Raw genomic sequence first — 11,264 nt, forward strand, 5'->3', positions numbered from 1 at the left:
TAGAAAGTAACGCGGTGGGAAGCGGAGGCGCAGGGCCCGGGCTGCCCTCAGGGGCCGCCCCCGCGGGGCCCCGCCGGCCCGGGGGTGCCGCGCCCGTCCCGCATTTTCTTCACTGGGGGGCGGCAGCCGCGGGGCCGCCGGACGGACGTTGCAGGGGCCGCTCCCGCGGGGCCCGGGCCCGATCCCGATCCGGGCGCCGCTGCGGGCCCCAAGGGGGTTCGGCGGTGCCGGGGCCATGGCGGACCGGCCGCGCTACCACGTGACGCCGCGGCGGCCGCTCCGCGCGCGGGCGGAAGCGGAGAGCGCCGGTCCCGCCCCGCGGGAAGTGAGGCCCGCGGAGCTGCCCCCGCCGCCGCGGGAAGGCGGTAGCTGCAGGCCCGAGCAGGCGGTGGAGGAGGGCGCACGGGGAAGAGGACGGGGCAGGGGTAGGGGTCGGGGTCGGGGTCGGGGCCGGGGCCGGGGCCGGCGGCGTGGCGCGGCGGCGAGCGGCATGGTGGGCAGCGGCGACGACGAGGCGGCTCCGCCGGACGGTCCCGGGTTGGCTCCTCCGGACGGCCCCGGGCTGAAGCGGCGGCGGAAGAGCCCCCGGCTGGCGGCGGGGGCGCGGCCGGAGGAGCTCGAGAACGAGGTGGACAGCGCGGCCCAGCACGGCGCGATGCAGGGTGAGCGGTGCGGGCGGGCGCAGCGGCCCACGGTGGATCATGTGGTTGAGGGCGCGGTGGGGCGGGGCGGGCGGGCGCCGTGTGGTTCCTCTCCGGGCGTGTTGGGACGGGACCGCGGGCTCCCGGTGAGCCTGGTGCTCCTGGAAGGCTGTCAGGCCGGTGGGCTTGAGCTGAGTTGCCGGCTGTGCTTCTCACCTGTGTCTCGTTTCAGGGGAGGAGCATCACTTCGGGACCCCAGACTCCCTGACGCGACCCCCTATAAAAGCGTACAGATCGCCAGGTAGGCTCCGATCCCAGAGCTCCGGAGGGGCTGGAAAGGCCCACGCTCAGGGAAATGTGGTTTATTGGGTTCTAGCTCCTCGGCAGGTGTTACCGTGGCGCATAGGTGAGGAAATCCCGCTGTGGCTCTTACCCGATAGGCGAGGGATGGGAGGAGAAGCGATCCTCTGAAGGATCGGTGCATGCAGAGCACCCTGAAACCCTCAGCTGCCTGTTTTTTTCCTAGGGCATCACTTAGAACAGTAGCACAGCCTTCAAATTTTACTAACAGTGCTTGGTTTTGAAAGGCAGGATTTAAATAAGGTGTGCTGAGCTGCAGGAATCGATCCCTCAGTGGCTGTGCTCCTTACCGGGGGCAGCATTGTTTATGAGGAAATGCATAACTGGGGTTTTCCTTCCTTTGAAACACCAAGGATGCTCTGGGACTTGCTCCTGGAAACTGGGCTGCTGTGCTAGTGCTGTGTGGCAGCCGCTTGTTGCTTTAGTTGATGAAACTTGTGTCTTTCTCCAAGCTATAGAAACATGCTAGCTGACTGAGTGTAACATAGTCATGTGGCTTTAGCCTGTCATTCCACCAGGAAACTGTGATTAAATTGTACTTCCTTCCTCTTTTCTCTGTTTTGGAGTGTGGCAGTGCTCAGGGATGTGTTGGGATAGCCTGAGACTGTTCTCCATTCCCATATGTGTTTTTGTCACCAGGAATTGTCTGCCTGTATTCTGCTCCAGAAGCAGAATTTCCAGGAGGCATGGGGAAAAAAAAAATCTTATCTTGAGGAAGGTTATAGGTATTTCTTTAGGCAACTACAGAGGTTTATCTATGAAAAAAGCTCTTGCTCCCACATGGTGGCTAACAGGGCGTAATAAGCTCAGTGTTTTAAACGTGGCTATGCTGCTTCAGGAGGTACAGCTGAAAGCTGGGTTTTCAATTAGATGCCTCTAAAAATGAGGCTCCTCTCCCTCCCAGCCTCCCCAGCTCTTAGCAGCTGTAGTGGGTTATAGGCACAACAGGTGTAAAAGTATGTTAACAGACTTTTAATTGTTTATATAGCAGCAGAGGATTAGTTTTCCCCCATCTATAGATGTGCAGTATTTTGCTTTTCCTGCAGAGCTTAGGGGATGGTCTGTGAGGCAGGGGAATAAGCAGGTTGGGTTGCTGGGGGAGCAGAATTGTCCTGCTTCCCTGAGAACAGAATGGAAGCAAAACCACACCTTGAGAAACTGGTTCCTGGCTTCTGCTAAGGGGTTTTAAATACAGGTTGGACAACTTGCCTGGGGAGCTGGAAAGCTTTAAGAGCTTTAAGAAGAGCTTGCAGAGTTTTAAGAGCCTAAGACCCCCTGCCTTGAATTAGGGCAGCTTCTAGATCAGTGAGCTGAAGATACGTCCTAGCAATCTCCATGGAAGTTGTCTTACATTGATCTTTCCTTTCTACAACTTCTAAGAAGTCTCTGTAACACAAAAAATAGTGATTGATGCCAAGAAAGGGAGAGGCATTAAGAGTAGGGATTGCCTGAGTAGCCCTCTTCAGATTCATAAATCTTAGTGGTCTTCTGGTCACAATTACTTAGGAGGTTTTCCTTGTAAAACCTGGCTACATAGTGAAATATTATGGCTATGTAGTTAGGCATTCCTGAACATAATTTGTTGAGGAGCTTTGTGGGAAATCAGTCACTTAATAGCTTTTTAAGATAGGTTTAAAACAGAGGGCCCCATTAAGCATGGGGAAATACTCAACTGTTCCACCTGTGACTTATCATAGTTTAAAACTTACAGCTTTTTCCATTTTTTGTGGTTTGGATGGGTCAGGTGGTTTTGTTTTTTCTCCTTAGTACGTTTGACATACAGTGGTGTGCTGAAACTGCTGGAGCACATTAGAAAAAGGTTGTTTTCTTAGTTGAAATAAAACTACTAAACACTAGGTGGCAAGCTGTGCATTGCCATTGGCATGTGGTAAAAGAGCTACAGAAACACACTGAACCCCTGCAGGAACCTGGGCTGTTTAAAGAGTAAAAGGGCCCAGGGTGAATGTTAGAAAAAAAATTACCCATTGTATTCTTCCCTTTGCTGTTTGCTCTGCTGATGCTTGATAGCTGTGCCCACAATCTCAGTTCCTCAACTGTTCTACAGCTTCTTATTCTATACCTGAGCTTTTTCTTGTCAGCCCCTTGGTTCTGGGATTGCATTTTATCCTTTCCTGCATTTGGTTTCCCAGCCCTGACCTTTGCTCTGGGACCCCTGATATCTTACAGGGTTTACTCTTTCTAGTTAGTGACAGTAACTAAGCTGGGTTTCACAGCTGAATGGCTCTGTAATTTGGCAAACAGCTGAAAGATTTGGCTTAGATTCTTCCCACCTATCTGAGGGGTGAAATTAGGTTGCTGGTATGGATTAGGAGAGAATGAGACCTAACTAAAGGATGGCTTGGGCTCCATTAAAAGGGAACTTATTTTCTGTATTTGCTTCTGTCTCTTTTCCCCTCTGCCCAATGCTGCATAAGAAAGCACAATTATTGTTTGCAAGTTGAGCCCCCAAAGCTGTGGGAAAAACTCTCTATAGTCCCATGGTGTTTACACTGAGTCCCTTAGTATAAGGACTTTCCTGGCTCCTAATATTCATCTTTTTAAGCCAAGAACTCCTAACTTTTTTTTTTTTTAAAGAAGCGTGTGGTAGTGAAGACAGCTGTATTTCTGGTGAACTCAGATTTACCATAAGCATTTCAAGTCTTAGTTGCTTTTTGTTGCAATTTGAGAGAGTAACTTTTGGGAGTTCATAACTTGGAAAATCACTGATTTAGGTCATGGATGTTCTGAAACTACAACTTGGTCCTTCAGGTTTATGATCTTACCAATCCTCTTTTTATTCTTTTTTTGCTCCTGACAGGTGGTACTACAGTTTACTTTGAAGAGAATCCAGTAAAGGAAAATGCAAAGGCTCATGACAGTAACAGAACTGAGAAACCAACCATTTCTGCACCATTAAAAGGTAACAGCTTTTATCAGTACTTCTTCCATGGTGTAACAAATTATTGCTTAAATGTATTAAAATGACAATTATTCAGTTATTTTAGAAAAAGGGGAGTTTTTGAGTTGAAATCTGAATGGATGAAAAAGGGTTTCTTTAAAATAAATAAAGTTTAAATGTGTACTCCTGCCTGAGCCAAAGTAAAACTGGTTATAATATGATGATAATCTGCTTGCGTGAAAAACCTTAAACTTCAAGAAAAGGCAGATTTCAACTTTGATCAATATCCAACTGTGTGGTTTTTGAAAAGCAAAACAAAAAGAAGAGTAATATCATACCTGCTTCAAAAAACTTATGAAAGTGGATCTTTAATTGCCCCAGGCAAAGAAAACTAAAACTCTTCTTTTTCTAAGGAGGTGAATTATCTTTGACTTTAGCAGGGGGAGAGACTACACCAAGTAATTTCAAGGTGAGGGAGCACTTTGCTCATTGCTCAGAGATTTTTCTCCATGTGTATTGCAGAAGCAATGGGGAGATAAAATGAGAAAACAATGGGATAATTTTTAGCCACAGAAGGAAGTTACATGTATTTTTAAAAGAAGACATAAGAAGAATGATTTGTCATATTGGCAAAAGCCTTGGGGTGAAGGGCCAGATTAAGCCCTAACAGATAACAGTAGCTTTCTTCAGCTCAGAGGGGTCCAAGAGACTGTGCCTAGGCTGCAGGCTTGGTTTGGCAGCACAGCATATCCTCCTGCCCTGATAAGCTTTGAGGATTTCATAGAAAGAGCCAGAAGCATGGATGGCTGGTCTGTCCTGTTCTGACCTCTGATGTGGTTACTGGGTTCTTCCATTTGTGCTTTGCTTTCAGAAATAAAGGCTGACTTCCTTGAGAAGAATCAAGAGTGCTACTCAACTTCTGCACCACAGAGTAAGTAAAAGAAGAGAACCTAGTCTTTCCCTGTCATTAGATGAAAAGGACAGAGTTATTTTCCCTTCCTCTGCTTCTGGCTTTTCTTGTGCCCTGGGACACTGTCTGGGAAGATGGGCATGCACTCAGGAGGCAGATTCAAACAGAAACTGGAGGAGGCAGCATATTCCAGTCAGAGCCTTTCTATGAGGTTATTCAGCTTGCTGACCACAGAAAGTGCTCCATTTTCTCTTTTATTTTTCTTTTTGGAGGTGACTCATGGGACAGTAAGTGCAGAGCATTGGAGTAGAGGCATTGTGGGGTAAGCTGAGGAGGGGGAACAAAACCTTCACCTTTTGGTGGCAGTGAATGTTAGTTTGTACACAAACCTTCCCTTTTACCCTTCCCCTGAGAAGTGGTGGCTTGCTGTGATTGAATTAGTTGTCCTATACTCTTGAAAAGGAGCAGCATTTTTCTTTGCTGGCAAAATCCAGTCTGCTTATCTAACAACCAGCTCCCAGTGTTTCTGACTTTTGGACTTTTTTTTTAGGTTCTGCCTGTTTTTTTTTTTTTTTCCTGTTGGAAGAGTACTTGAAAGAAGAAGAAAAAAAATGTTCTGAATTCTTAGTAAAATCTTGGTGCTTGTTTCTATCCTCAACAAGTATAGGTACAGATAAATGAAGTTCTGTAAATCAGATTTCAGTCTGAACAACCTGCAGGGTACTTGTTTCTTTTTGGGTTTTTTGTTTTGATTGTTTTTTGTTTTTTTTGTTTTTTTGTTTTTTTTTAAACCATCGTGCTATCAGGAAGAGAAGTTCATCTTGTGGTAGCTGCACATCTGTGAAATGCCTTTGAAGAATGAATTGATGCAGAGTTCTATCTTGTCTGATAGTTCTACTTTTTTGTGTCACTCCAGGTGCTGCAGGAGTTGTTAATTGTGTATAGGGTGAAGAACTTTGGAAGATCACTTAAAACTCTGAAATCTTTAAGGTGTCTTCAGAAGTTAGACTTTTTGAATTAAGCAAGACAAAATTTACTGGGTCTTTTTGCAAATTGTGTTGTAAACAATGCACAGTTCTTAGGCAGAGTAAGATTTGGTTTTGGATTGTTCATTGAATTATTTTTTCCTTTAGTGCATGAGTTACAGCTGTCACCTAAATATGAAACCTGCTGTGTGCAAACAGAGCTGCACTGTGATGTATGACAGAATCGAGGTGATTTTGAGCTGTTAACTCTTAGAAGATTGAGATAAGTTTAGCCGGTGACAAGCTCCATGGCTGTGCCCTTTTGGGGTAGGGGGTTGAAATTACAGAATACTGCAGTTTATTAAGCCAGTTAAGCCCCAGCTTAAACCAGAGCTCTTTTAGCACCTTCTGCAATCACATTCATACAGAAACAAGGTTATGGAGTTTATTTCAGTGTCTTTAAATAACTACTGCAATTTATTCTCAATAGTGCTGTTGACAGTGTCCTGATTTGGTTATATATTAAAGACCCTTCAGCTTTGATCCAGTTGCTGTTCAACAAGGAGCCATAAATTCTCCTGTCTTTTTAATTAACTGGCTAAATGTAGAAAACATGCTGACCAAAAATTGCACAGTATATATTCATACTGGTCTCTTGGGAAAGTTGTTCATAACACTTTATGGATAATGTTTCTTGTACTTTGCTGTCTGAGCCCATTTAAATAGACCAAAAGTATATTTTGAAGTTGAAAGCTTTGCTTTAAAAGCATAATTCATCCCAAGAAACTGACTGCTGATGAAGCAGGCCTCCAATCCAAGCTGCATGGAGAGGGAAAAGAAGACTGTGCATTTAACATTTTGCTTTGCTTTTTCTATTTAGGTCTTGCATTATGTTGTTTATCTAGTGTGTCCATTAATTAATTTTCCATTTTTATGCCTCTCAAATTCTTGAGCAAAATCAGGAGACTTAATTGGGACATGGGATCCTTGTGCAGAAAATAACAGCTTGTTAAATCTCTTCCATTTTATCACCTTGTGCTTGAATTTGAGTTTTATTTGCATAATTCTTCAAGAGTTGGAAATCTTTGGGGGTGATTTGTGGTAGGCTGGGGACTTGTGCTTTCTAGGCAAGGTTGTGAGGATGGCTTGGGAACTGGCATTTGGCAAAGAGCTGAGATTGAGATTTGCTCTGACAGTGGAGTGAGACTTCTCAGGCTGGTGACAGTGGTGAAGGTGTAATTTTCGTGGTTCAAGATGATTCTATTGAGCACAAGGGGGAGAATGATCTGGAAAGGAACTGAAAGCCCTGAACTTGACCCTGCCCCACCTGGGGGTGGGGATGAAGTGACAGCCTCACCTTTGCTCCAACTGAGCAGGACTGGGTTTGGTTCAGCAGGGTGCTTTGTTACCCTTCCTGTAAGTTTTGTGGAATTTTGCATGTAAAAGTTTTCGTTCAAAATAATGCAATTTGGTGATTTCAACTCCCTGCTGGAAGATTGGTCATAATTGTTGTCTTAGTGTTCTTCTCATGTTCCTTTCTTAATCTCTTAACAGGCAGAAGTAAATCTCGGTATCAGTCCAGTACAGAGAAGCAGTCACAGCCTTTGGCCAAAAGTAAGACTTCAGCTTTCACTTCTGTTTCATGCTTGTGTAACATTTAACCATTTTTATGCCTTTCCAAGTATTTCAGTTCCTGGGAGTTGGTGTTAACCTGAGGGTCCTTGCTAGAACAGATGAATTACTTGCTAGGACGTGTCATCAGCATGAAGGAAGGAAGGGTGTTGTATAATGGATAACATTTTCACCTGAATTTGAGGTCTTTTATCTGTAATGTTTACAAGATTAAAACTGAGGCAGGGCTAGTGGTGGTGTTATTTAATTATTGTTGTGTTGCTGTCCTCATAAAAGTTAGGGTGCAAAAGGGTAACAAAAGGAATGCGGTTCTTCCTGTTTCCAGGAAGATTGGTGTATTTCATCTTACTGGGAACAGAATCCTTTTGCTTTCAGTGCATGAAACAAGTGTTAATTTAACTGTTCAAATATGAAACCAAATGAAAATATCTGAAATTTTAAACCAAATCAAAATATCTGTTATCTGATGTTTGCTGTGTGTACTTTGTGAAGCTCACTGATCCAAAGGCCACAACGTTCTCTAATAGTGTTGACCACCAGTGTTTGAGATGCAAAAATTGCTGCAGGAACTATTTTTATCCTAAGGGAATAGGAAAGAGAAATAACACAGAAACCATTCTGGTGCAGCTAGGTTTTCTGTAGGATCCTTTCTGGAGGCTGTAAATGTAGGAGAAGCTTTAACCTTTTCCAGAACCATTTTAAGCTCCTAGTTTGGATTTTATTAAATTGAATGGAATATTGATGAACTTTAAGAGCTCCTTTTGCAGAAGAAGGTCTAATTTAATCTCAGTCAATGTGGGAATATGTAAAAATGTTCTTTTTTTTAATGTTGTCACTTCACAAAGTGGATGAGTTCAAAACTGTGTTCTCTGTTTTGTTTCTTCTTATTTTCCTTTCACTTGTTGACTTCTGATGCCTTTTAAAACATTGTTTTCTTCATGTTTGCTTCATCTCTCTGTAGATGACAGTGAATCACAAAATGGATTTCACAAGATGTGGACTTTGTTACTGGTTCTGTTAATTTGTGTCCCACTGCTTTATTTCCTGTGGAGTGGAATTCAAGGTGGAGCCTCCTCAAGGAGAGATGCTGAAATTCTGCAAGAGTTTCGGGCCCGGATGGAGAAACTAAAAAATACTTACCAAAGCCAGGACCCCAGACTGTGGAGAAAAGCCCGTGTGTCCCTTGAGAAACGTCTTAACTCTTCCCATGTGCATCTGGAGCCTGCTATCCTGTTGCTCACAGCTGGCCAGGAAGCTGAGAAGGCCCTGAGGTGCCTCAGCAACGAGATTGCCAATGCTTTTGCCTCATCCCAGAATGCCACCACGATCAGCATCGACGGGGTGGACAAGGCTGTGCTGGACAGTGACATTGTCAAGCTGGAGGTGGACACAGAGCTCAGCTCTGGGTTCAGTGAAGGCAGGAAGGTGGCAGTGGTGCATCGATTTGAGTCACTGCCTGCAGGCTCCACCTTAATCTTTTACAAGTACTGTGACCATGAGAATGCAGCGTTTAAGGACGTGGCCCTTGTGCTGACAGTTCTCCTGGACGAGCAGTCACTGAGAAAGAGCCTCACCTTTCAAGAAGTGGAGGAGAAGGTCCGGGATTTCCTCTGGGCAAAGTTCACCAGTTCAGATGTTCCTAGTTCTTACAATGGCATGGACACAGATAAGCTGAGTGGACTGTGGAGCCGGATATCTCATCTTGTGTTGCCTGTTTGGCCTGAAAAGGGCCTCCCTCTAGAGGGGTGCACATAAAAGTTGCTGGAGAGCGCTTGGGAAAGGAGGAAGACACAAAATGTGTTGTGCAAGGCAGAACAGGGAAGAACTTAGCGTGGCTGCTGAGCTCAGGCAGCAGCAAACCAGTCCTTTCTGTGCAGAGCCTTTGCACCAACTGGCAGAGTTGTTTCTGCCAAAGTAACTGGGACTTCGCTAAGTAAACTACAGAGTGTAAGCAAGGAACTTATTGGTTGCTGGTAAATTGTGTTCAGTGATGCAATCAGCCTTGGTATCCTGGAGCTGAACATTGCTGTGCCTCAGTTCAGAGTTACTCATCTGCCTCTGAACCTGTGTTTAAGCACCGTTGGCTCTGCTGTGAGGATCCTCCTCTGGTGGTGCATAAAGCTGGTATCACATTTGACAAGGTAACAGAATGTAAAACCATCACCTTCATCTCCCAGAATTGCTTACTTTACTTCTAACATAAGAAATAAACTGAAAACGATGATAAAGTGGTGTGAGTCTAAGCACAAGCTCCTTCCTGATCCTTTGGATCACAACATAGGTGTCAGCTCTCTCTGGCCACTTGCAGAAGTAGCAAAATTGCTTGAAAGATCTGTGACCTGTAGAGAACCTTTCAGCAAGCATTTCTTCCTTAAATGAGCCTACCCCAAACAGTTCTGGGGAAAGAGAAAAGATGAGGTACAAAGGTTGCTTAAAGTCAGTAGTAATGTCACTTAAATAATTCCTCAGTACCTCTTTGCCTGGCTGCTTGCAGGAGTTTTCTACTCTTTTTCAAAGTTTTGCAAGTCGTAAAATCTGGATGGAAATGATAAAATGTCATCCCTGTGTACATATTATCTCCTTTCCAAACAAAACTTTAGGAAGCTATAGGTTATTTCTCCTTTTAATAAGATCATTATTTTTGCATTGAGAGAATCTATTTATTTGTGGTACTTGATATCCTAAAAAAATAACTTCTTGTATCTGTGTATAGCTGGCTGCTTGCTGTATAAATTTCTAGCAAAGAACAGATTTGCAGAGCATGCTTTTAAAATGTTTTTTAGTCTCTCATGTCAAGAGTTCCTCACAACAAGTACCTGTTTCTATTGCTAAATACTTTGGGTAAAAAATAGAGAATAGCAGCACTTCTATTACATTGCTGTTACTTCATGCTCTGGGCTATTGGTCCATGTCCATGTGGTTTTATTGAGTATGAAGGAATGTGTGAAGATGCTCTCAAATTAATAATTCTTGTAGCAGCTGAGAGATTTGGCCCATCCTTCATTCACAAGCCCTTTGAACTGTCCTGTTGCAAAAAAAAAAAAAAAAAAAAAAATTTTGAACCAGGAAAACCTGTTGAGGAGCTGGAGTTTCTGGCTTCTTTCTGCTAGGCAAGGTTGGGGGTGTTAAGTAGAATTGACCAAAATCACCTGAAGCATATAAAAGAGCAGAGTTTGGGAGATACAGAGCTGTGGTCACTTAAACCAGAGGTGGATTTGTTCTAACTGTGGAGAGCCAGCAATGGATAATGTTCCTAATTTAATGGGTAGAAATAAAAACAGTAAGAAGACATGGAAGTGCTGTTGTTCTGGATGTTTAATAGCTCAGGAAGGAAAAGATGGCATTTACATTATGAACATTTCACTGGACAAATGCTTTTTATTAAAAAAAAACAACTGTGACTTATTTTCAAATTTGTCCTCATAGCATATTTGTTTGTATATTATGTAAACTATTTTAGTAATGATTCAAAATAAACATAATTGTTTGTTTTATAAAGCTGTTTTAAGACTTTAAGTGGTCAGACTTCTTTTTCCCTCATGTTTAAATTGCTCATTTCACCTTTGACCAACTACAGATGCCTAAAATACAACCCTTTGCAAAATTCAGAACTTTTAAGAAACTTGAGTGGAGTTGTAGATACTGGGATGCAGATGCATGCATTTCATAATACCAGGGCTTTTGTCTGACAGGGAACATGTCAGGAAATGGCTGTGAATTGTCTTTTACTTGGTGTTCTTGTACTAATTCCCCAGTTCTGATTTCAGCTGGAACTAATGATATGGTTCATTTGTTTCATTAGCCCAACACAAGAGTCAGCAGCTGACAAAAGGGATGACTTCATCCTTGTTCCACTC

At 43.8% G+C, this 11,264-nt stretch overlaps 1 protein-coding gene across 1 annotated transcript; it reads left to right on the forward strand.

The window, feature by feature from the left end:
- Positions 1-463: 463 nt before the first annotated feature.
- On the forward strand, positions 464-10,905 carry LOC132331310 (torsin-1A-interacting protein 1-like). The gene is made up of 6 exons (XM_059854649.1): positions 464-662; positions 874-942; positions 3,820-3,921; positions 4,772-4,831; positions 7,330-7,389; positions 8,369-10,905. The coding sequence occupies exons 1-6, from the start codon at positions 491-493 to the stop codon at positions 9,160-9,162; spliced, it is 1,257 nt and encodes a 418-aa protein (XP_059710632.1). The 5' UTR covers positions 464-490; the 3' UTR covers positions 9,163-10,905.
- The last annotated feature ends 359 nt before the right edge of the window (positions 10,906-11,264 follow it).

This window comes from Haemorhous mexicanus, chromosome 9, assembly GCF_027477595.1.
Source record: "Haemorhous mexicanus isolate bHaeMex1 chromosome 9, bHaeMex1.pri, whole genome shotgun sequence".
In the NCBI taxonomy this organism is placed as follows: Eukaryota; Metazoa; Chordata; class Aves; order Passeriformes; family Fringillidae; genus Haemorhous; species Haemorhous mexicanus.